This window comes from Belonocnema kinseyi, chromosome 3 (genome assembly GCF_010883055.1).
Source record: "Belonocnema kinseyi isolate 2016_QV_RU_SX_M_011 chromosome 3, B_treatae_v1, whole genome shotgun sequence".
NCBI lineage: Eukaryota > Metazoa > Arthropoda > Insecta > Hymenoptera > Cynipidae > Belonocnema > Belonocnema kinseyi.
In genome coordinates this window covers 104,959,724-104,983,358 of record NC_046659.1, presented here as the reverse complement: position 1 = coordinate 104,983,358, position 23,635 = coordinate 104,959,724, and the positions used below count along the sequence as shown (strand labels likewise).

The following is a 23,635-nucleotide window of genomic DNA, read 5'->3' as shown; positions in this document are numbered from 1 at the left end:
GTGAAAATTCAACTTTTTTGGTAATTTTTTTGTTGAAGATTCATTACTTTAGTTGAAAATTTATCTCTATGGCTGAAAAAGCAACTCTATTCTATTGCCATTAATTTATGTTGAAAATTAATTTTTTTTCAACAGAAAATTTAACTATTTCATTTTTTATTGAAAAGTTTTCTTTTTTTAATTGAAAATTCACTTCTTTTGATGCAAATTGTATATATTGTTGTAAATTCATTTTTTTTATTTGAAAATTTCACAATTCCATTTTTGGCTAAAAATTCATTTTTTTAGTTGAAAATTTAACAATTCTGTTGAAAATTCATTTCCCTTAAGTAAAAAAAAATACATTTTTCGTTAGAATTTCAAATATTTTGTTGGAAATTTACGTATTTTTCGAATGATTTCAGCCCATATTAGATTTCAAATAAAGGAAGCATGATTTACAGTTATTTTGAAGGTAACTTATGGTAACTTACCATAAATTGCCCAAATTTCAATTTTAAAGATGTTCATAAATTACCGTATATTCATGAAATTTTTGGTAATTAATGGTAATATTACCGAAAATGTGTGGTAACTCAAAATAAAATACCTAAAATTATTTCTCTAAGTGTTTATAAATTTTCGGAAATTTATGGAAATTTTCAGTATTCATGGTAATTTCAGAGGTAAATATTGTAACTTACCATAAGCTGCCCAAAATGTAATTTTAAACATTTTTATAAATTTCTGGAAATTTATAAAAGTCTTGGTGATTTAAGGTAATATTACCGGAAATTTATGATAACTTAAGATAAAATGCTTAAAATTATATCTATAAGTGTTTATAAATTTGCGGAAATTTATGGAATTTTTCGGTGATTTATGGTAATTTTACAGGTAAATATGGTAACTTACCATAAATTATCCAAATTCCAATATTAAGTATTTTTGAAATTTCCAGAAATTTATGATATTTTTGGTAATTTATGGTAATATTATAGGTAATTTATGTTAAATTGAGATAAATGACTGAACATTCAATTTTAAAGATTTTTTTAATTTCCGGAAATTTATGAAATGTTTGGTACGATTACAGGTAATTTATGGGTAAATTATCCAAAATTCAATTTGGAAATGTTCAAAAATTTCCAGAAATTTATGGACATTTTCTGTCTTTTATGGTAATGTAACCAGTTGTATGTGGTAACTTTCCATGAATTACCGCAACATTCTATTATCCTAAACCAAAATTTCCTCTGAGTTTTTATTGTGAGTGGGCTGAGTATCGTAAATTGCAAGCTCATAGATGTATAATTTTCATTACTCACCTCTGACGTCACTTTTCACTCCCTAGGGAGTAAAAAGTAGAGGTTTAGCCCCGCTTCATAGGCTTCGAAGAGAACCGAAATCATGCATGTGTCATAAAAAATCATTATTAGTTAAAAGTTCAACTATTTTGTGAAAAAAAGAGAATGTAATAAAAACGCGTACTTTGAGTTTTAGTCAGCGAACAATAATATTACGTATATAAAATTCAGAAATACGCAAGAAAAAGTGACCAGCAATTAAAATATTAAGTTTTTTCCCTTAAAATGTGATGCCTAACTCTTTTACTTTATTTTACAACTAAAATATAAGCCTTTGTCAATACTTCGTACAGAAAAAGCTATTTTTCATATATTAAATTTGAATTTTCCCAGAACACGGACACAAACAGATCGCGCACTCTGGCGAGTGGTAAACTCCCCCAGAGCACAAAATTTTCATGACGTCATCCTTCTTAGTTTCACATTGTTTATGTCCGATGACAGATGATCAAAGAAAGTGTCGAATTTTGTTGTGAGGTTACTTCATTTTTTTTTTTAAACGATTTTATTAATTATACCCAACGGGTTAAATAATGCTCAATCTGCCGAAGTAATTATGCCGGAATGGCTCGTAAACAATGCAAAGTAATTGAATGTTGAGTGAAAACATGTAGGTGGAAAATTATATGGCGTCTCATTTTGACGTAACCTCTGTAATAATAATACAACAAAGAACCGTGGGTTGAGATCGTTGAAAGACACGGAAAAAATTGACAGTGTCGTCTGATTTTTGATAGTTTCTCATAATTTGTGAAGTAGAAGCAATGCTGAATTCAAATTCCGCGGAAAGCGAAGTCGCAGATGGATCGTGTGAGACGAGTCAGGGAAAGCAGAGTTCCAAATTTTCGAGATTGAATGGAAAGTATTTCAGTTTTCCTTCGAAAAGCCGGAAAGATGTTTCTTTGAAAAATGAGGAAAATTTAGAATCTATTGAGAAAATCCGATCTGGGGATGGCAGAGATGAAATTCCTTCTGGAAGGAGTCCTGGATTTTTTAAAAATATTAAGAAAAGACTGCAAATCAGGAAACTCGTGCCGAGCAGATCAAAACAAAAGGTTGGCGAATATTTTTAATTATTAATAGTAATTTTACCAGTTTTTTAGTTTATTTTTTAGTTTGTTTTCCAACATTTTTTTTATAGATTATACAACAATTTTCTGTATTGTAGCATATTTCTAAATTCAAAAAATTCATAACATATTTATATAAAAAAAAAATTTATTATCATATTCAAGCATTACTGTTAAATATTTATCATTCTAGTTGAAAATTCATCTTTCAGATCGGAAATAAAATTATTTGGTTGAAAATTAAACTCTTGTTAAAAATTAATTTTGTTGTGAAAATTCATCATTTCAAATAAAAATTCATCTTCCGGTTTAAAATTCAACTATTCCAGTTAAATATTTACGATTTTATTTGGAAATTTATCACTGTTATATAAAAATTTAACTATTCCAGTAAAAAAATTTAACTATTTTCCTGAAAATCCGTTTTTCTTGTTGTTGAGAATTCGATTTTTAATGGAAAATTTAACTTCTACTTTTGGTTGAAATTTGATATTTTTGGATTAAAATTCAACTATTTGTTAAAAAATTGATCTTTTTTATTTATAAATTAAACTATTTTCAAAATTTATGTAATTTGTGCAAAAATTTGCGTTTTTTTACTAGAAAATAATCTTTATGGTTAAAAATTCATCTTTTTAGTATAAAATTCAACTATTTCAGTTGAAGATTCAAAATTTTAGTTAAAAACTCATCAGTTTGATTGCAAATTAATTCCTTCCACTGAAAATTTGGATGTCCATTTTTGGTTGAAAATTGGTATTTTTAAATAAAAAATTTAACAATTTCGTTGAAAATTCGCATATTTTGTTAAAAAATTCTTCTTTTCGGTTAAAAATTTTTGTATTCCCAATATTTATTAGTTTAGTTGAAAATTAATTTTTTATATTGAATATTCATAATTTTAATTGAGAATTCATTTCTTTGGTTGAAAAAAAGTTATTTGATGAAAAGGAGTTTTTTGCCAAAAATTTAACTATTTTGTTTTTTAAAATAAAAATGTACCTATTTTTTCAGTTGAATATTCCATAATTTTAGTTAAAAATCCATCTCTCCGGTTGAAAAATAATCTTCCTTAGTGGAAAATTGGTCTTTTGTGCTAGAAATTAATCTTCTTGGTGGAAATTTAATTTTTTTTTGTAAAAATTCAATTATTTAAGTTAAAGATTCAGAGTTTAAGTTAAAAATGCATCTTTCTGACTTAAAATTCTACTACTTAAGTTAAATATTTACAATTTTATTGTTTGAAGTTGTTTTTTTTTCTCGTTGAAAGTAATTTTTTTATTTGAAAATTTAACCAATTCTAATTGACAATTTCATAGTTATAATTAAAAATTCATCACTTTTGTTGAAGATTTGATTTTTTTTGTAAAAAAATTTTTCAGTTGAAAATTTAACTTTTTTGTTGAAAATTTAATTATTTTGTTAAAAATGAATCGGTTTTTATTCATGATTCGACTATTTTGTTGGAAATTCGTTCTTTTTGGTTTAATTGAACTATTTTTGATTTCAAATGAAAATCTTTTCCAGGTTAAAATATCAATTATTATGTTTCGTTGAAAATTTATCTTTTTAGGTTGCAAATTTAAATCTTTGTTAAAAGTTGAACTATTTTTTTCAGAGTTAATTTCTTTGGTCTATGACTCATAATTTTATTTTGAAATTCGACTTTTGTTTGTAAAAAATTAATTTTTTATCGGTAAATTTAACTATTGTTGGAAATTAATTGTTTTGTAGAAATTTAGTCTTTTTTCGCTTGAAAAATTCATTTTTTGGGTTGGAAATTGAACTATTTGGTAAAAAAATCATATTTTTGGTTAAAATTAAATTATATATTTGATAGAAACTATATTTTTGGGTAGAAAATTCATCTTTTGGATTTAAAATTGAATTATTTTCTTGAGAATTTATTTTATTTTGTTTGAAAATTGATTGTTTTAAAAAATCGTTTATTTTTGTAGAAAATTGATCTTTTCGGTTGAAAATTAGTTTTTTCTTTTTCAGAATTAGTTTTTTAACTGAAAATATAATTGCTTCATTTTTTGTCGAAAATTGATCTTTCTTGATAGAAATTTTAGAAAATTATAGAAAATTTAATTAGTCTATTTTTATTTAGAAATTTGTCTGTTTTAAAAATTCATTGATTTTTTTGAAAATCTGTCTTTTATGGTATAGTAGTACTCTCATTAGTTGAAACGTCATCTTTTTGGTTCAAAATTAATTTATGTGATGGAAAATATAACTATATTGTTGACCTTTTTTTTTTTAATTAAAATTTTATTTTACTAACTGAAAATTCAAGTATTCTATTTTTGGCAGATTAAATTAAATTTTTCAGTTAAAGATTTATCATTTTAGTTGAAAGATCACTTTAACTATTTTATTTTTTTTTAAGAATTAATTTCTTTGGCTGGAAAAAAATGTTTAGTTAAATACGTTTTTTTTCATATAGAAAATTCCTCTTTTGGGCTTAAAATTTAATTTTTTTTCAGAATTCATGTTTTTTTTGTTTTAAAAATTGATTGTTTTAACTGAACATTTAATTCTTATATTTTTATTTAAAAAAATCCTTTTTCAATAAATAGTAGAATTGTTATTATTTTCAGTTATGCTATTATTTAGCTTACAATGCGTAATAAAAATTTTTTTACTTGAAAAATTTTTCATTTAAAATTTTTATTTCCAAGCTTACATTTGTAATTTAAATACTTTTTAAATTCTTTCTTAAAGACTTGAATAAATAAAAAATAAAAGCCTTTGATGTTGAAAATTTTGGATAAAAAGCATTTTTATTTAATAAATAGATACATTTTTTTAAATTTATCTGTACTTTAAGTAATAAAAAGTGAACAAACTATTTTTAACTTAACAATAACTTCATAATAATATATTCTTAATTAGAGGATTTTATTAAATTTAAAATATTGTTTCAGTCTAAAATTTTCAATTTTTAACTCATTCAATTTGGAATTTTTAATTTAAAAAATTTTTTTCTAATTAAAAAACCTGGAATCGTTAAAATTTCGAAGATACTTTGAACGTTACAATTTTAAGAGATATTTAGGAGTTTTTGAAAAAGGTAAAAATTTATCATGCAAATTTTAGAAAGTTTTCTTAAAATCTTCTAGAATCTTTTTTAAAAATGTTGTTTAAATCTTTGAAAAACTTTTCAAGTATTCTCTTAAAATAATGTTTCTAAATAAAAAATTTATTTTTAATTTTCCTAGAAATCTTAAGAAAATGTTTTTATTCTTTTGAAGCCTTTCACAATTCTTGAAAAGAATCTAATTTTTTTGTTTAAAATCTGCGAAAATCTACAGTTTGTTTTATAATTGTAAAGAAATTTTCTACAATTTTCAGGATTTTCTGAAAATTGTAGAAAACATTCAGTTAATTTTTACAGATATTTAGAAGTTCTGAAAAAATTTCCAAAATAATTTTACATTTAAAACAAATTTAAAATAACTTCTAGATTTTGAAATAAAATTTTGAAGTTTTCGAAGGATGTTTAAACTATTTAAAAAGAAAATAATTGAATTTCCAATTTAAGAAGTGTTCAGTTAAATTTTTTTCAATTGTTCAATGTTTGTTGTTTCTAGCTTAAAATTCCTTAAAATGATATAATTTTGAAAATTTTAAAGTTATTGATTGTTTTTTTTTTAAATTTAGATCATTGAAAATGATAACGCGGATTTATATTTTTTTATATTGAAAAATGTTTGTACCTTCAATTCTACAAGCGTAAATTATTGAGCATTTGAATGCAACATTTTTAAATTAAAAACTTTTCAATTTCAGTTTTAAAAGTTCAAAATTTAATGTAACATTTTAACTATTCTAATTTTGATCTTTTGGGTTGGAAATTTAGCGAACTATTTAGTTAAAAATTCACATTTTTGATTCAAGGTTCATCGTTTAAGTTACAAATTTGTGCCCTAGGTTTAAAATGGAAAATTTTGATGTGAATATTGAAGATTTTGATTAACTTAAATGTGTTTAACATGTATTGAGAAACAATATTTTTTTGTTGCAATAATATTAATTATCTTCTAAGCGTGCATACATGGTAAAAAAACGATAAAGTGCATCGTGGGTTTTAAACACCCCAGCGTATTTAATTATTTTTTATTTAACCCCTATTGAATATTTTGTCTCAATAAAATTATCCCATATAGTTTAAGATATATTTTATAAGGTAGATTTGACTTTATAGCCATTTATCTATTTTAAGTTTGTTAAAAAAAATTATTGAAAAAAAGTGAAAAAATGGGTTTTTTAATTAAAAATTCATAACTCACGCAATTTTAATTATTTTAACCTGAAAATTTATGACTATACTTTTGAAATAGTGTAATTTCATAAAAGAAATATTGCAACATTGGTGCTTTGCAAAATTATTTATTTGCATAGTTAAAAAGTCAATTTTATGATAAAATGATAAATCAGATTTTTTGCTTTTAAGTTGAGTTATTATTATAAAAAATGAGGAACTTTGACATGTAATACTATAAAATACAATAAATTGAAAAAAGAGACATATAACTGTATTTCAACAATTATATTTTATTCAACACATCCACAGTCTGCTCTCGCATGACGCGCAACCGTAAGTTATAAGCCATGTACAAAGAAAAAAAGTATGAAATAATCAAGAAAAAAAAATTATTTCACTTCATTAGATATACTTAGGTTAGAAAGTAAACAAAAATCAATAAAATTTCAACAACAAAATTCGATCCAAAATGACTTTTTCACTCACTAACTGCATACTGGGTGTTTAATACCCCACGATATTTTTACCTCTTCAACTACAGCTAGATGGCGACAATTTATCAATTTTTTCGAATTAAGGGTAAATGGTAGTCTGTGACGCATTCAAAATTTGACCTTGTGATATTAATTTTGTCCGCTTTTTTTTCTTAAATTAAATAAGTTAGTATATCGAAATTTTGGCAGAAGGAAGAAAATATATGAGCCGACATCGGTTGGGTGCCTTGGAGTAATTATTCTTTAAGGAAAAGAAGTACTTTTAAGTTTTCCGTGACTGCCTTGTAGCAGAAGAAGCGACGGAAAAGTTTGGAGTTGGAAACAGCCCCTAGCGCCGCCTCTTTCCTTTTGTGAAAAAGTCGCAACTTGTTAGATATTTCAACTCAGATCAACAGGTGTGAATACTCAGTCGGTAACACGGCTTCATTGAAAAATTATTCACTTCAAGAATTAATTATTTAAAAATATTTAAATGGAATACTTGAAAGTTTTAACCAAGAAGAAAATTTTTTAAAGAAGGCGCTTAACTTTCAAAGAAAAACATAATGTTCTACAAAAAAAAATAGATTTTTTTAAATACGTGAATTTTAAATGAAACAAAAAAATACATTAATTTGCAACCAAACTGATGAATTTTCAACTAAAATGATAAATTCTCAACTAGAATCATTAAATTTGAAATTAAAAAAATATTTTTAAACTAAAGCAATGAATCTTCAAATGAAATAGTTAAACTGTCAACGAATTCGACGAATTTTGAAATAAAAAAAGTTAATTTTTAAACCAAAAATTGAATTATTAGATTTTCAGTAAAAAAAAAAGAATGTTTAACCAAATGAATTTTTTACTAAAATTATGGAATATTAGGCTGGAATAGTATTTCCATTTTAAGTTGAAAAAAATTTGTAATATAAATGATGAATCTTCAATAAAAACATTAATTTTGATGAAGAGTTTATTTTTCAACCAAGCAAATTTATTTATAACATAAAACCTGAATTTTTATCAAACTTAATTTTTTTTTTTTTAAACATTTCTATTTCAAAATTTAACAAGTTGGATGTATATTTGTCTTCTTTAATCGAAAACTAATTTATTTAGTTCAAAATTTACGTATTTTGTTTAAAAAAACCGACTTTTTGTTAGAAAATCGACTATTTTAAATCTAAAACCTACTTGTTTTGTTTGAAAATGATTTTTTTTTTTGAAGGTTAATCTCATTGTTTAAAAATTATTTGTTCCGGTTGGCAATTCAAGTATTCCAGTTAAATATTCATCATTTCAAATAAAAATGCATCTTTCATGATATAAATAAATTTGCTTGGTTGAAAAATAAACTCTTTTAATCAAAATTAGTTTTTTTATTGAAGATTTATAATTTATATCAGAAATTCGTTTCTTTGCTTAAAAAATGAGCTATTTTATTGAACATTTGTTTCTTTTTTTGTAGAAAAAATATTTTTTTTTTAATTAAAAATGAAAATACTATTTCAGTTAAATATTCCATAATTTTAGTAAAAAATTAATTTATTTGGTTAAACATTCTTTTTTTTTTGTTTTTGACTGAAAATGTAATTATTCCATTTTTTGTTGAAAAAATATCTTTTTTATTTCAAAATCCGTTGAAAGTTTAAATATTTAATTTAAAGATTCATTGTTTTAGTTTAAAACTAATTGTTTTATTTAAAATTTAATTATTCTAGTTTAGGATTCATCATTTTAGTTGAAAATTCATCAATTTGGTTGCAAATTAATTCCTCCAACTGAAAATTTAACTATTCCTTTTGTCGTTAAAAGTTGATTTTTTTTTAGTTAAAAATTGAAGTATTTGGTTGGAAAATTAATGTATTTTTTGAAAAATCTTTTTTGTAGAATAGTAATACTTTGTATCAATTTTCGACAATTTGGCTGAAAAATTGCCTCTTTCAATCGAAAATTCAACTGTTTCGTTTGAAATTTAAGAATTAAAAAAAATTCTTCTTGATTAAAAATTTCAAGTATTCCGGTGAAATATTTATTAATTATTAATTCTTTTAGTGAATAATTTTTCAATGAAGCCGTGTTACCGACTGAGTATTCACACCTGTCGATCTGAGTTGAACTATCTAACATGTTGCGACTTTTTCACAAAAGGAAGGTGGCGGCGCTAGGGGCTTTTTCCAACTACTTTAAAAGATAACTCTTTAACAAAATACTGGAATTCTTAACGTAATAGTTGAAGATTCAACCTAAAAAGACAAATTGTTAACGAAAAAGTTTCATAATTTATATTTTAATAAAAAAAAGAATGAAATTTATACAAGAAAAGAAAAGAATTTTAAAACCAAGAAGACGAATTTCCAATGAAACTGATGCATTTTTTCGCAAAAAAAAGGAAATTTTAACCTAAAAAATAATTTGTTTACAAAAAAAACGCGAATTATTGACTAAAAAATATCAATCGAGAAAATGGAAAAGTTCCATTTTCTCTCAAAAAATGAATTCGAAACCAAAAAAAGAAGTATGTTCCACTAAATAGTTAAATTTTAAACCAGACATAAACCTTCAATAAAAAAAATTCACAATGTAGTTTTAATTTGACCCAATTAGTTGAATTTTCAATTAAAAGAGAATAATTTTCAACAAGATAATTAAACCTTTAACATACGAGATAAATTTTCAACTTAAAATATAAATTTTTAACAGAAAAAAATATTATTCGAGTTTTCACGATCAGACTATGAATTTTTTAACAAGAAATAATTGTCTACCAAAAAAATTGGATTTTCAATCCAAAAAGACAAATTTTCAATCCAAAAAGACGATTTTTTTCAATTGAAACGGATGAATGAATTTTTAACAACATAGTTGAATTCTATACCAAATTGTGGCATTTTTATTCAAAAAAGATCAATTTTTTACTAAAGCAGATAAATTTGTTATAAAAAAAAATTATTTTATGAGTGAAACTTTCATCCAGAAAATATTTCAGTTCATTTTTTATCACCAGAATATAAAGTTTTAAAATAAAAAAGACAAACTTCCAAAAAAAGAGTTGAATTTTCAACCGAAAAGTTAATGGAGAAATGCAATTTTTATTAATTAAAATAAATTCTGAGACTCACAAATTCTCAGATAAATTATTTCTCGATTATATTCTCGGTAATTCAGTTCAATCCTTAAATAAAAGAGATGAATTTTCAAATTAAAAATTCAAATTTGAAAAAAAGAAAGGTTTTCAGAAAAGAAAGAAAAAAATTCCAGCAAATTGTGGAATTTTCAACAAAATTGTTGAATATTCGACAAAAATAGATCAATTTTCAACCAAACAGTTTATTTTCCAACCTAATTTATAAATTTTGGAAAAAAACTGGAATATTCTGCTACAAAAAATGTTAAACTTTTTTCAAAGCAGAAAAGTAATTTTTTACCAAACAAGATGAACATTCAAATAAAATATCTGAATTTTAAAAAAAAGTTGAATTTTTAAACAAAGGAGATAAACTTTTAAAGAAAAAGATAAACATTTGCAAAAAAAAAAAGAAAGGCTGTTCAGTCAAGAAAGAAAAAAATTGAACCAAATTTAGGATTTCTCAATACAAAAAGGCGAATTTTGAAACCGGAGAAGATCAATTTTCAACTAAAAAATTTATTTTATAAAAAAGAAATTGGTATTTTAGCTAAAAAAATAAATTTTTAACTAAAAAATGAAACAGGTGAATTTTCAGATAACGAAATAATTTGTTAATAAAAAAAAAAATAATTTTTATCAACTTAGTTCAACTTTCAACCAGGTATTCGAATTTTTAACAAATAAAGATCGCAAAGGAAAATGAAATAGTTGATAAATCCAAAAAAAGATGTCCATTTTAGATTAAAAACAGTGGTATTCATCCAAAAAAGTTCATTTTTCAAATTAATTAACTAAAAAAACTAAAGATCTCAAATAAAACTAAAATAGTTGATACATTCAAAACATATGTTTATTTTAAATAAAAAACAGTTTTACTCAACAAAAAAGTCGAATTGTCAAATAAATATTTTAATCCCAACGAAAGCAGGAAGGAATAGTTAAACTTTCAGTTGAAAAAATGATTAAAAAAAAATTATAACGATCTCAAAGAGAACTGAAATAGTTTAACCAGGTATTCGAATTTTTAAAAAATAAAGATTTCAACGAAAAATGAAATAGTTGCTAAATCAAAAAATTATTTTTCAATTTTAAATAAAAAAACAGTTGTATTTAACCAGAAAAGTCGAATTTTCAATAAAAAAAAAAAGTTGCATCCTCTTGGGGTGTCTAATACCCACAATGCACTTTAAGGGTTAAATGGCAAAAAATTGTAGAATAGAGTTCGATTTTAAAAAATGTTATGGACCCTAGAAAAATGTTTGTAAACCGGGAAATGGTGAGAAATTTGTTTCTTCGATTAAAACCGCCATCCTGTCTATTAAATAATTTAAATATTCCAATTCAAATTTTTCGTTTCGTTGCGTTTCATGCCAGGTTAAATCATCGGAACCAAACAATGAAATATCCAGGAGAGATGATAGTTTAAAATCGGTTTCCGCCGAGATAGATCCAATAGAAAGTCGAGGACAGCTCGAGACTCCGGAAGTGAGAAGTTCGTCTAATCCTGTCAGTTCCTACATTGCAGCCCTGATGTTCAACGGGGAAAATGACGAGCGAGTACCCAGATTCAGTGAACTAATCGCTTCACAATCTTTCAATGCAGCAGCATCTGGAAATTTGCAAGAAGCGGGAGAAAGTGCTGCCAAAAATTTAAATCTAGAGGCAAACGGCGAAGGAAAAAGTTGTACAAATTTCGAATTGAATGAAGAGAATGAAAACGGTTTACGAAAGCAAGCGCACGAAAATAATAACGAGGAGTACCAGTACGATGTCTTGGCTGGAGGAGCCGAATCGATGGAATCGCCAATTTATGGCGATTTAAATAAAGATAATTTTGAGGGAAAAAATGGAACAAAAGCGACCCTAACAGAAGAGTTGTTGAAACTCAGCAAATATGGATGGTACTGGGGGCCAATCTCGGGTGAGGAAGCTGACTCGAAACTAATTTCTGAATCTGATGGAGCATTTCTGGTTCGAGATTCATCAGACGACAGGTAAACGAGAAAATTTTTTGCATATTCTAATTTTTTTTGATATTTTTTACTGAAAACTTTATTTTTCGGAATTTTTCGTTAATTCTACTATTTTTTTACTTTATTTAATTATGAAAATGATTGAGAATTATTGTTTAGGATGGCCGCTGGACCGGGAAACCGGGATTTTTTTTTGCAATTCTGTTATCATTTAGTTTACAATGAGTTATTCAAACATATTTTATTTTGAAAATTTCTTGATTTCTATTTTTAAGCGTATATTTTTAATTTAATGAATTTTTAAGTGCAGTCCATCTTTTAAACAATCAGAAATTGTTAGAATTTAGTTAGTTGGCGTCGTTCGTAGCGCCTCTTGCGGAAAAACTTTGAAATACAATTTTTCAAAGTGATTATTATTTCTAATTAAAAGCGTTCCAAATTAAAAAATTTCAGATAGAAATTTTTGTTTTAATTGACAATTTCAGTAGAAAACGTTGAAATTGTATCTTTTCTAATTCAAAGCGTTTACAATTTTTTAATAATCTTGTTTTGAATTGAAAAATCTCGAATCTGAATAATTTAGGAATAAAATTCCGAAAATAGGACCTGTTAAAAGTTTTAAAAATGGAATATTTTCAGATTAGAATTTTAAAAATTCGCTACAACTTTCTTCGGAGGATTATCCTTTTTATTATAAATTTTATTATTTACTTAAAAATTTAATAATTTTCTTAAAATGTCAACTATTTTTTAAAGGTTTTTTGTTTAAATCACTTGTTTTAGGAGAAACTTCATCTTTCTTGAATAACAATGTAACTTTTCGGTTAAAAATTAAATTATTTCTTTGAAATTTTCTCTTGTTAATTTTAAAATTCACCTGCTTTAGCAGAAATTCAATCCTTTTTGGATAAAAATGTAACTGTTGGATGAAAATTCAACAATTTTGTTAAAAGTCTTTATTTTTGTTTAAAAATTCGGCTTGAAACAAAAGACTAAAATATTTTCTGAATAAAAATTCAATTATTTTTTTAATTCTGATTTTGTTTCTTATTTTATTGAAAATTTATCTGTTTTAAGTCAAATGTCATCTTTTTTCGATAAAAGTTCAACAGTTTGGTTGGAAATTAAGGTATTTGACTATTTCGTAGAAAATTTACTTTTTGTTTAAAGTTTATGTTTTGATGTTGAAAAATGAACTAAAATCTTTTCTGGATAAAGTTCCACTTAAAAAAGAAAATTTTCATTTTTTATTACAAATTTATCTGTTTTGGCACCAAATTTAATCTTTTTGGGATAAAAATGCAAATATTTGGTAGAGAATTCATCTCTTTTGCTAAAAATTCATCCTTTATGGTTGACAAAATTCGTCTTTTTTGATGAGATTTCAATTTTTTTCGTAAAACTTATTTTTTTTTTTATTAAAAAAATTAATTTTTTGATCTTGCAGAGTCAACTGAAATCTTTTTTGGACGAAAACTCAACTTTTTTAGTATTAAAAAATTCTTCTACTTTAAGAGAAATTTCATCTATTTTTGTTATAAAAATGCATTTATTTGGTTAGAGATTTCATCAATTTTGTTAAAAAGTCATCCTTTTTTGTTAAAAATTCAATTGTTTTCATAGAAAATTATTTCTTGTTTCAAAATTCATATGTTGATCGTTCAAACAATTGAATTTTGAAGCAAAAATATGATCTTTCGACAAAACGGGAGAATTTTTAATCAAATAATCAAATTTTCAAACAAAAGAATAAATTTTCCACACAGAAGATTAATTTTCTACAAAAAAAACAACAAATTTTCAACAAATTATATAAATTTTCAGCTAAAAAGTTTAAAAAATGGATGCGATGTGATTCCATATTTAAAAAAATTAATTTTTATTCTATATTTGTTTCGTTTCGAAATTTTTTTTTAAAAATAATTGTATTTTTACCAAAAAAGTTAAATTTTCGAATCCGAGAGAAATAATTTTCAATAAAAAAATGTTTTTCGACAAGAAAGTTTAATTTTTTACCACATTGTTTATTGGATATGAATATTTAACAAAAGAGTTCTTTTTTAACCAATCAGTTGAATTTTCCACAAAGAAGTTAAATTTTTAATTAAAAAAAATTAATTTTTAAACAAAAAAATGTACAGTTTTCTACAAAAATTATAAATCTTCAACCAAATCAAATTTCCAAACAAAAAGATCAATTTTTCACCTCCGACGATTAATTTTTTACCAAAAAAAGACTAATTCTTAACAAATTATATAAATTTTCAACTAAAAAATTTAAACAGTGGAAGCGAAATCATTTCAAATTTTTTGTAAATTAATTAGTTTATATTTTTTCATTAAAAAAATTTGTTGACTAAATAGTTGAATTTTTAAACTAAAAAAGTTAGATTTTTTATCTGAGAGAATTAATTTTTCATGAAAAAAAAAGACTTCGGCAAAATAGTTTAATTTTTTAATTTCAAGCTACAAAAAAACGAATTTTCTATAAAACCGATGAATTTTTAACCCGAGAATATGAATTTTCAACTAAATAGTTAAAATTTCAATTAAAAATTTTAACTTTCTATCTATAAAATCAAATTTTCTACTACAATTATAAATCTTTAACCAAATAATCAAATTTCCAAAAAAGAGCAATTTTCTACATAGAAGATTAATTTTATAAGATAAAAGACGAGTTTTCAACAAATTATATAAATTTTCAACCTAACAATTTAAAGAATTCAAGCGATATCATTCCATATTAAAAAATTTTTAGTTTATATATTTTCGTTTTTAAAATTTATTGATTAAATAGTTGAATTTTTAAACTAAAAAAGTTAAACTTTCATTCTAGAGAATTAATTTTCAATAAAAAAAAGCCTTCTACAAAATAGATGAATTTCTTAGTAAATTTTTTAACTTTAAAGCTGAAAAGAGAAATTTTCAACAAAACAGTTGAATTTTTAACCCGACAATTGTGAATTTTAAACAAAAAAGTTAAAATTTGGATTAAATTAATTAATTTTCAACCCGAAAAAGTCAAATTTTCGACTAAAATTAGAAATCTTCAAACAAGGAAATGAACTTTGAATTTTCAACCAAATAATTCAGAATTTGAAATTTTTTGATAAAAAACAGTATTATTTTATCAACTTTAAATATAAATAAATGAATGAATAATTTTTAAAATGGATCTGTACTTTAAATATTAGAAATTGGACAATAATTTATTTAATAAAACTTTTCTAAATTCGTTCAATGTTTAAAAATTTTCAGTTTAAAACTTTATAAACTATTTTCAAATTAAAAATAATTTAATAATAATATATTCATAATTAAAGGCTTTTATTAAATTAAAAATATTGTTTCAGTGTAAATGATTTACTTTTTAACCAATTTATTTTGAAATTTTTCAATTAAGAAAAAAAAACGTAATAATTCGCAATATTTGAATGTCCATTTTAGATGGGAAAATTGGAGCGAAATATTTAAAAGTAAACAATTTTGTTTTTTGTTTTAAATTCTTAAAATTCTTTTTTGACCATTCTGAAAATCTCTTAACATCTTTTTAAATATTCTGTTAAAATAGTTTTTCAAAATGAAAAATCATTTTCAATTTTCCTAAGAATCTTCAGAAAATGTTTTTATTCTTTTGTGGCTTTTCACAATTTTTAAAAACAATTTCTCAAAAATAATTTTAAATTTGAAAAAATTTAAAACAACTTCTAGATTTCTCAAGATTTTGGAATAAAATTTTAAAGCTTTTCAAGGATGCTTAAACTATTTAATATGAAAATCATTTAACTTTGAATTTAAGAACTTTTAAGTTAAAAAAAATTTAATTTTTACATTTTTAGCGTAAAAAATAACTTAATATAATTTTGAAAATATTTAATTGATTTTGGTTTGAAATTAATTTTTTCGACTAAAAAATGAACAATATATATTTTTTTTTTGAAAATTGATCCTTTTTAGTTAAAAATTCAATTGTCTGTTTGAATATTCATGTATTTGGTAGAAAATTCGTTCTTTTTTTTTGTATAAAATTAATCTTCTTGTTTAAAAATGCATCTTTTTGGTTGTCAATTCAAGTATTCCAGTTAAATATTTATAATTTTAGTGGAAAATTCATCTTTTTGGTTTGAAAATTTGTTGTTTTTTTGTTGTAGGAAATTAATTTTTTTGACTGAAAATTTAACTTTTAATTTTGATTTACGACTGATCTTTTTGGACCAAGATTCAACTATTTGGTTGAAAATTGATATTTTTAAATTGAAAATTCAACTATATCGTTGAAAATTAATTTTTTTTTACTGAAAATTCGACTGTTCTAATTTTGGTTGAAAACTGGTCTTTTTTGGTTGAAAATTAATTTTTTTTCCAACTGAAAATTTATTTATTCAATTTTAGGTTGACAATTTATTTTTTTTATTTAAAAAATAATCTTCATTGAAAGAAAACTCATAATTTTTGGTTGAAAATTCAAGCATTTCAGTTAATAATTTATTATTTTTGTTGAAAGTTTATTTTCTTTTTGTCAAAAATTAAACGACTCCGTTAAAAATTTGTCTTTTTTAGTAGAAAATTAAGCTTCTTGTTTAAAAGTTAATCTTTTTGTTTGAAAATTTAAGTATTCTACTTAAATGTTTATAATTTTAGTTGAAAATTCATCTTTTTGGTTAAAAGTTAAAGTTTTTTGATCAAAATTAATCGTTTTAGTGAAAAATTCAAAACTTTGATAGAATTTTCTGGTTGAAAATTAATTTTTTCATCGAAAATTTATCTGCTTTATTAGAAAATTGAGATATTTAATTTAATTTTCTAGGTTGAATATTCCTTTAAAAATTTTTTAGTTGGTGGATAATTTATTTATTTTGTTAAAAGTTAATCTTTTTTGGTAGATATTTAATATTTTTAGTTGAAAATTCATTTTTTCAGCTGACATTTATGTTTTATTTTGTTGTAAAATAATTTTTTTAGCCAAAAATTGTACTATTTCTTTGAAATTTTCTTTATTTTCTTGAAAGTTGGACTTTCCTGGTAATATCAATCTTCTTTGTGACTAATTCCCCTTTTTGGCTTAAAATTTAACTATTGGATTGAATATTTTTTACAAAAATTAAAATTGATGTATTTTGTTGAAAGTAAATTTTTTGTGGATATTTACTCTCTTCAGTTGAAAATTCATTTGCTGAGTTGAAAACTAGGTTTTCTTTTTTTGAAAAAAATTTTATTAACTAAAAATGGTACTATTCCATTTCTGGTCAAAAATTTATCTTTTTTGATATACACGTAATTTTATTGCTTAAAGATTGATTAATTTAGTTGAAAATGCATCTACTTTGTTAAAAATTTGTAAAGTTTTTATAATTTAAAATGGTTTAAAAATTAGAATTTTTCTTTAAAATTTCCTGTCCCAGTTTATAATTTTATTTCATTTTTTGAATATGTCAATGCAGAATTTATTCGTTAAAAAATTCCCTGTTCCAAGTCAAATTATAATTCTTTTGGACTAATAAAATTTTCAACTCAAAATTGATTAAAATTTGAAAATTCCGTGCTTCAACTCAGAATTAGAATTCTTTGGAAAAATGTCCTGTTTTAATTCTGAATTTTGTTTCTCTTCGAAGATTTCCAGTACTAGCTCGGAATTTGTTAAAATTTGAAAATTCCCTTTTCAAATTAGAAGTTAAATTATTTTTATTTTAAATGGTTTAAAAATTCTTAAAATGCTTTGAAATTTTATTTTAAAATCTTGACACATTAAAATAATTTTTTTTTATTTAATTCTGCGAAACTAAAGAAATTTTCTTAAAATCCTTCACATTCATTAAAAAAATTTGTTTAAATAGTTATAAATCTTTTCAAATATTCTCTTAAAATTAGTGTATTAAAATAAAAAATCATTTTAAATTTTCCTTAAAAAATGTTTTTTATTCTTCTGAAGCGTTTCAAAATTCTTAAAAACTTTCTAAATTGTTTGTTCGAAATCTACCAAAATCTATATTTAATTTTAAATTAGACCGTTGTCTGTACTTTTTTCGCGCTGAAAACGTAACAAATTCAGGATAAATTAATAAATTCAGAAGATTTCGGAACAATTCAATTGAAATTCAAAAGAACTAATATGAATTGGGAAAATTCAATGCAATTCATAAAAATTCAAGGAGAACTAAAGAATAATTAAAAACAATTTTTAAAAAATTTAATTAAATTCACTAACTTTGAAATAAGCTTATAAAAATTCAAGGAAATTCGAAGAATTTGATGAAATGTCTAAGAATTCGAGGTGAGTTTCATAGACTTCAAGATTAATTAAATAAAAACTTTTAGAAATTCCAAAAAAATTCACTGAATTAAGCAGAATTGACTTAATTTAGAAAGATTCAAGTAAATTAAAAAAATTCAAGAGAATTCCAAAGAATTTAAAAGAATTGAGGATGAATTTCAAGGAAAATTTCAAATTTTTTGAAATCCTACTCATTTCTAACACAAGAAATGATTATTGATTCAAGATTAATTCAAAAGAATTCAAATAAATTGGATTGATGACAATAAATTTTGAGTGAATTTAGAGAAATTTAAAAGAAATGAGAAGAATTAGATGAAATTCAAATAAATTATTGCTCAGTTTTTAGAATTTTGCAACATAGTTAATTGATTATTAATTTATAAGCAATTAATAGAATTATAAATAAGGCAAATAATTTAATGTGTCGTTAATTAATAATTTATATATGACAAACAAGGAATATGATAAATCCTTAAATATTTTTTTTATTACAATGAAATAACCAACTAAAATATTTTAACATTTGTATGTTTCCAAATTAAAAAAAAAAAATACCATACTCTCTTCTAAATTTTCCCAACAGTTTTAAGAAAATTTGTTTATTCTCTTGAAAAAATTTAAAATTATTTTCAGTTCTACTAAATATTTCTTGAGTTTAACCGATTTTTGTTTGTTTTTATTTTGTAATCTTATCATATTGAAACATTTTCCTTTAAAATATTCCAAACTATTTTTAGAAATTTTCGAAAATCGTTTGTTATGTTTAAAAACCTTTTTCAATTTTCTCCTATATTTCATTGTTTAAAATAAAAAATTATTTAAAACTTCCGCACGAATATAAGGAAAATTCTTGTTTTTTTTTTTTAAATTTCGTCAGACTACATTTTTGAAATTTTCTAAAATCTTTTTAAATAATTTCTTCAAATTAATTTTTCGAAATAAAAAGTTATTTTAATTTTTCCTAGGAACCTCAAAAAATATCTTTCATTTTCGTGAAACTTTACAAAATTTAGAAAAAAAACTTTACAAGTTTTATTTATTTTTAAATCGTTTCAAAACTTTTGAATATCTCTCAAACTTAGTCAAATTTTTTCCAAAATTATGTGATATGACAAAATTGTAAAATTTTGCTTGAAAATCTTTCAAACCCTTTTTAAAAATTTTAAAATCTCTCATGAATATCAAGAACTTTTTTTTTAACATCCTGACAAAATTCAGTTTACCTAAAAAATTTGTAAAACTTGCAAATTAAAAAAAAAATGGTCTCAACGTCTTCTATATATTTTTAACCCACATTTTAAAATCTTTAAAACTTAAAATTATCAAAAAGCTTCTCTTTTATTCGGGGTCTTCGGGTATTTTCATACCGGAGCGTTAATTAATGGAAATGATTCAATAAAAAAAAAACAGAAAAACACTATTAGAAAAATCTACTGTATCATTTTCACAATAATTATATAAATAAACTGTTTTTTGATACATTTTAAAGAGTTTTTTAATGGCTCTACATGACAAAAGATCAGCCACCTGCCTTGACCGTGTGTGTGTATGTAGTAGTAGTTTTCTTACGATCCGGAGGGGAAATGCCGGTCAAACTAATCCAACAGATGGCGCCACAAAAAGTAGGTCTGACTTTTTCATTGAATTGCATTAAGAAAAACCAAAAATAATTAAATACTTGATGCTGTTTGCAAATAAACAAAAAAAAATATACATATAAAAAAAAGAATAACTATTAATAATTATTTAAAAATAGGAAAAGTTATAAAAATATGTAGTTTAATAGTAATAAAATTTAATTTTAAGATAGATTTTGAAAGCAGTTCGAACTTCATATTTCTATGATTTATTTTACTGATCTTATTGATTTTATTATTTGTTCTAGTTAAACAAAATTATTTATTGTTAAAATTATTAACGGATCTAATGAAAAAATTAACAATATTTAATTCCTCAATGAGAAAATTATTTAAAACATGTACATGATTAGAAGAAGTAATAAAAAAAATATCACTTATACCAAATTATTCCCTCAAAATATTTTAATTCAAATTAATATTACTGTTTAACAATATTTCTTTTAAAACTTGAAATTGTTAAGATTTTAAAGGTACAAAAATTCTTTACTTTACAACTCAAGTTGTAGTCTTACATATTTTAATTATTATTATATTTATATTGGATATAAGTAATATATTTTGTATTAATTCTTCTGATCATGTATATGTTTTAAATAATTTTTTCATCAGCTACGTTAATAATTTTAACAGTAAATATTTTTTTAACTAGAACAAATAATAAAATCCATAATATGAGCAAAATAAATCGTAGAAATATGAAGTTCGAACTGCTATCAAAATGTATCTTAAAATGAAATTTTATTCGCATTAAACTACATATTTTTATGACTTTCTTTTTTTAAATAATTAGTAATAGTTACTCTTATTTTTTCATACATATATTTTTTGTTTATTTGCAAACAGCATCAAGTTTTTAATTATTTTTGCTATTTCTTAATGCAATTTAATGAAAAAGATGGACCTACTGTTGGTGGCGCCATCTGTTGGATTAGTTTGACCGACAATTTCCCTCCGGATCGTAGAACAAAGTTACTACTAGCGCCGCCGCATGGCCGTTTTCAAAACATGGGCTATTTTCAATTTTTAATAATTTTTTTCTGCTGAACGACACAAAAGAACAAAAAATTTATTATTAAAAAAATTTTTTTGTCTAAAATCATGAAACAACCCTATTCCCGGTTCAGCGGTGTAATTTACTTTAGCAAATTTACTCTTAAAAGGCGTTCTAAATATTTTAGGATAAATAATTGTGAGAAATTTGTTATTACTTCTAAATGTTTTTGCATTTTGCGAAAAATGTGATCATATTATTCTCATTTGACCGGGAAAATTGAAAAAAAAAAAAAAAAACTTGACCGCGAATTTGAAATTTCAGATATTTATTAACGCTAAGTTTCAAGTCATCCGGCAAATTGCTGCATGCACGAATGGAGCACAGCGGAGGACTTTTTTCCCTCTGCAATCACTCGGAGAATCATGGCTACACATCTGTGGCCGATTTGATCGATCACTCGATGTCCTGCAGTCAGTCGGCGGTCTTTTGCTATTCGAGGCCGCGACATCCGGGCCATCCTTCGTTTCCGGTGAGACTGACCAAACCGGTGAGTCGATTTACGCAAGTGCGAAGTCTCCAGTACCTCTGTCGCTTCGTCATTCGACAAAACACAAGACTGGACAATATTCACAAGCTGCCTTTACCAAAACCGATCAGAGGTTACATCGAGGAAGCGCATTACTAGCTACTATTTTAACGCTAATTTTTATTCTTTTTTCTTTTTACTTTTTTTTTTTTTTTGTTTATACCGAGACTTTTTCGATTTTAGATATCGAAATTCGATTTTTAGGCCTCACAGACCGGTCCCTATATTCCCTAAAGTATCCTATTTTTAATAGTTGGTCCCTATGGGTATCCTATTTGAATCGGGCGCTTTGAATAAAATTTAAAAAAAAATCAGAGAATTAGTCACTTTTCATTCATCATTATAACATAAAAGATGAATTTTTATCAAACTTAATTCGTTTTTTTTTTTTTTTTAACTGAAAATTTAACCGCTCCACTTTGAGTGGGAAATTGACATTTCTATTGTACCTATTGTTAATTAATTAATTGTTTTTGTATGTTGAATATTCATAATTTTAATTGAGAATTCATTTCTTTGGTTGAAAAAAAAGCTAGTTGATTGATAACTAAGTTTTTATTTCGATGAAAAGGAGTTGTTTTTTGCCAAAAATTTAAACTATTTTGTTGAAAATTATTTTGTTTTTTTAAATAAAAATGTACCTATTTTTTCAGTTGAATAATTTCTGTTTTAGATTCGGTACGACTGAAAAATCCCGAAAAATAAAATTCCCGACACTGTAAAATTCTCGATTAATCAAATTCACCGATAATAAAATTGCCGAAAAATAAAAATATCGAATTGGAAAATTCCCGAATAATAAAATTCGCAAAAGAAAATTGGCAATTTATAAAATATCCGAATTGGAAATTTCCCGAATTTTAACAATTAGAATTTTTTATAAATATATTTTATTGATTACAAATACAACAACAAGATATTAGTTTCAAAAATTATTTTTAACATTTAAAATTTCTAAGCTTATTTTTTGAATTTAAAATAGCAATAATTTTAAATAAAATATTTCTAGGTAACGCATGTTTTTTTAATGTTTAAAGTATTTGAAAAAATACAAAAAGCGTTCGCAAAAATTAAATTTCAAATTAATAAATAAATATATATATATATATTTTTTTTCTTCCAAGCGCACGTTTTTACAAATTTGGTAGTTGATACAAAATTTAATTCTTTTGAAGAAAAAATTATTGCTTACATTTTTGCGCTTTTTTTGAAATGTGCATAATATTTTTGTATTTTTTTTTTCAAATTCTATGCACATTTTCAAAAAAAAGCGTCAAAATGTGAGTCATTATTTTTTCTTTCAATGTAGAATTGAATTTTTGTATCGCCTTCCTTATATTTGAAAACGTCCGCTTGGAACAAAATTCTCGATAAATTTTCTACGTACCTTGTAACGTTTTTCAAACAGACTCGAAATATAAATTTATATACATTAAAAAAACATGCGTTATCTAGAAATATTTTATTTAAAATTATTGCTATTTTTAATTCAAAAAATAAGCTTGGAAATTTTAAATGTTAAAAATAATTTTTGAAACTAATATCTTATTGTTGTATTTGTTGTAATCAATAAAATACATTTATAAAACTTCTAATTGTCAAAACTCGAGAACTTTACAATTCGGGAAATTTCCAATTCGGTTATTTTATAAATCGGCAATTTTCTGTTGGTAATTTTATCATTCTGAAATTTTATTATTAGGAAATTTTATTATTCGGGAGTTTTCCAATTCGGTATTTTTATTTTTCGGCAATTTTATTATTGGCGAATTTTATTTTTCGGCAATTTTTCAATTCGGAAATTTTATTATTCGTGCATTTTATTATTTGGGAATTTTCCAAATCGGTATTTTTATTTTTCGGCAATTTTATT

General features: G+C 23.5%; 1 protein-coding gene across 1 annotated transcript; it reads left to right on the top strand.

The window, feature by feature from the left end:
* Positions 1-1,816: 1,816 nt before the first annotated feature.
* On the top strand, positions 1,817-22,066 carry LOC117169476. The gene is made up of 3 exons (XM_033355880.1): positions 1,817-2,401; positions 11,667-12,286; positions 21,498-22,066. The coding sequence occupies exons 1-3, from the start codon at positions 2,111-2,113 to the stop codon at positions 21,859-21,861; spliced, it is 1,275 nt and encodes a 424-aa protein (XP_033211771.1). The 5' UTR covers positions 1,817-2,110; the 3' UTR covers positions 21,862-22,066.
* The last annotated feature ends 1,569 nt before the right edge of the window (positions 22,067-23,635 follow it).

Coding starts and splice junctions, on each gene's coding strand:
- LOC117169476 (XM_033355880.1), top strand. CDS start 2,111: ATGCTGAATTCAAATTCCGCGGAAAGCGAAGTCGCAGATGGATCGTGT. Junction 2,402..11,666: donor CGAGCAGATCAAAACAAAAG/GTTGGCGAATAT, acceptor GTTTCATGCCAG/GTTAAATCATCGGAACCAAA. Junction 12,287..21,497: donor CGAGATTCATCAGACGACAG/GTAAACGAGAAA, acceptor TTGAAATTTCAG/ATATTTATTAACGCTAAGTT.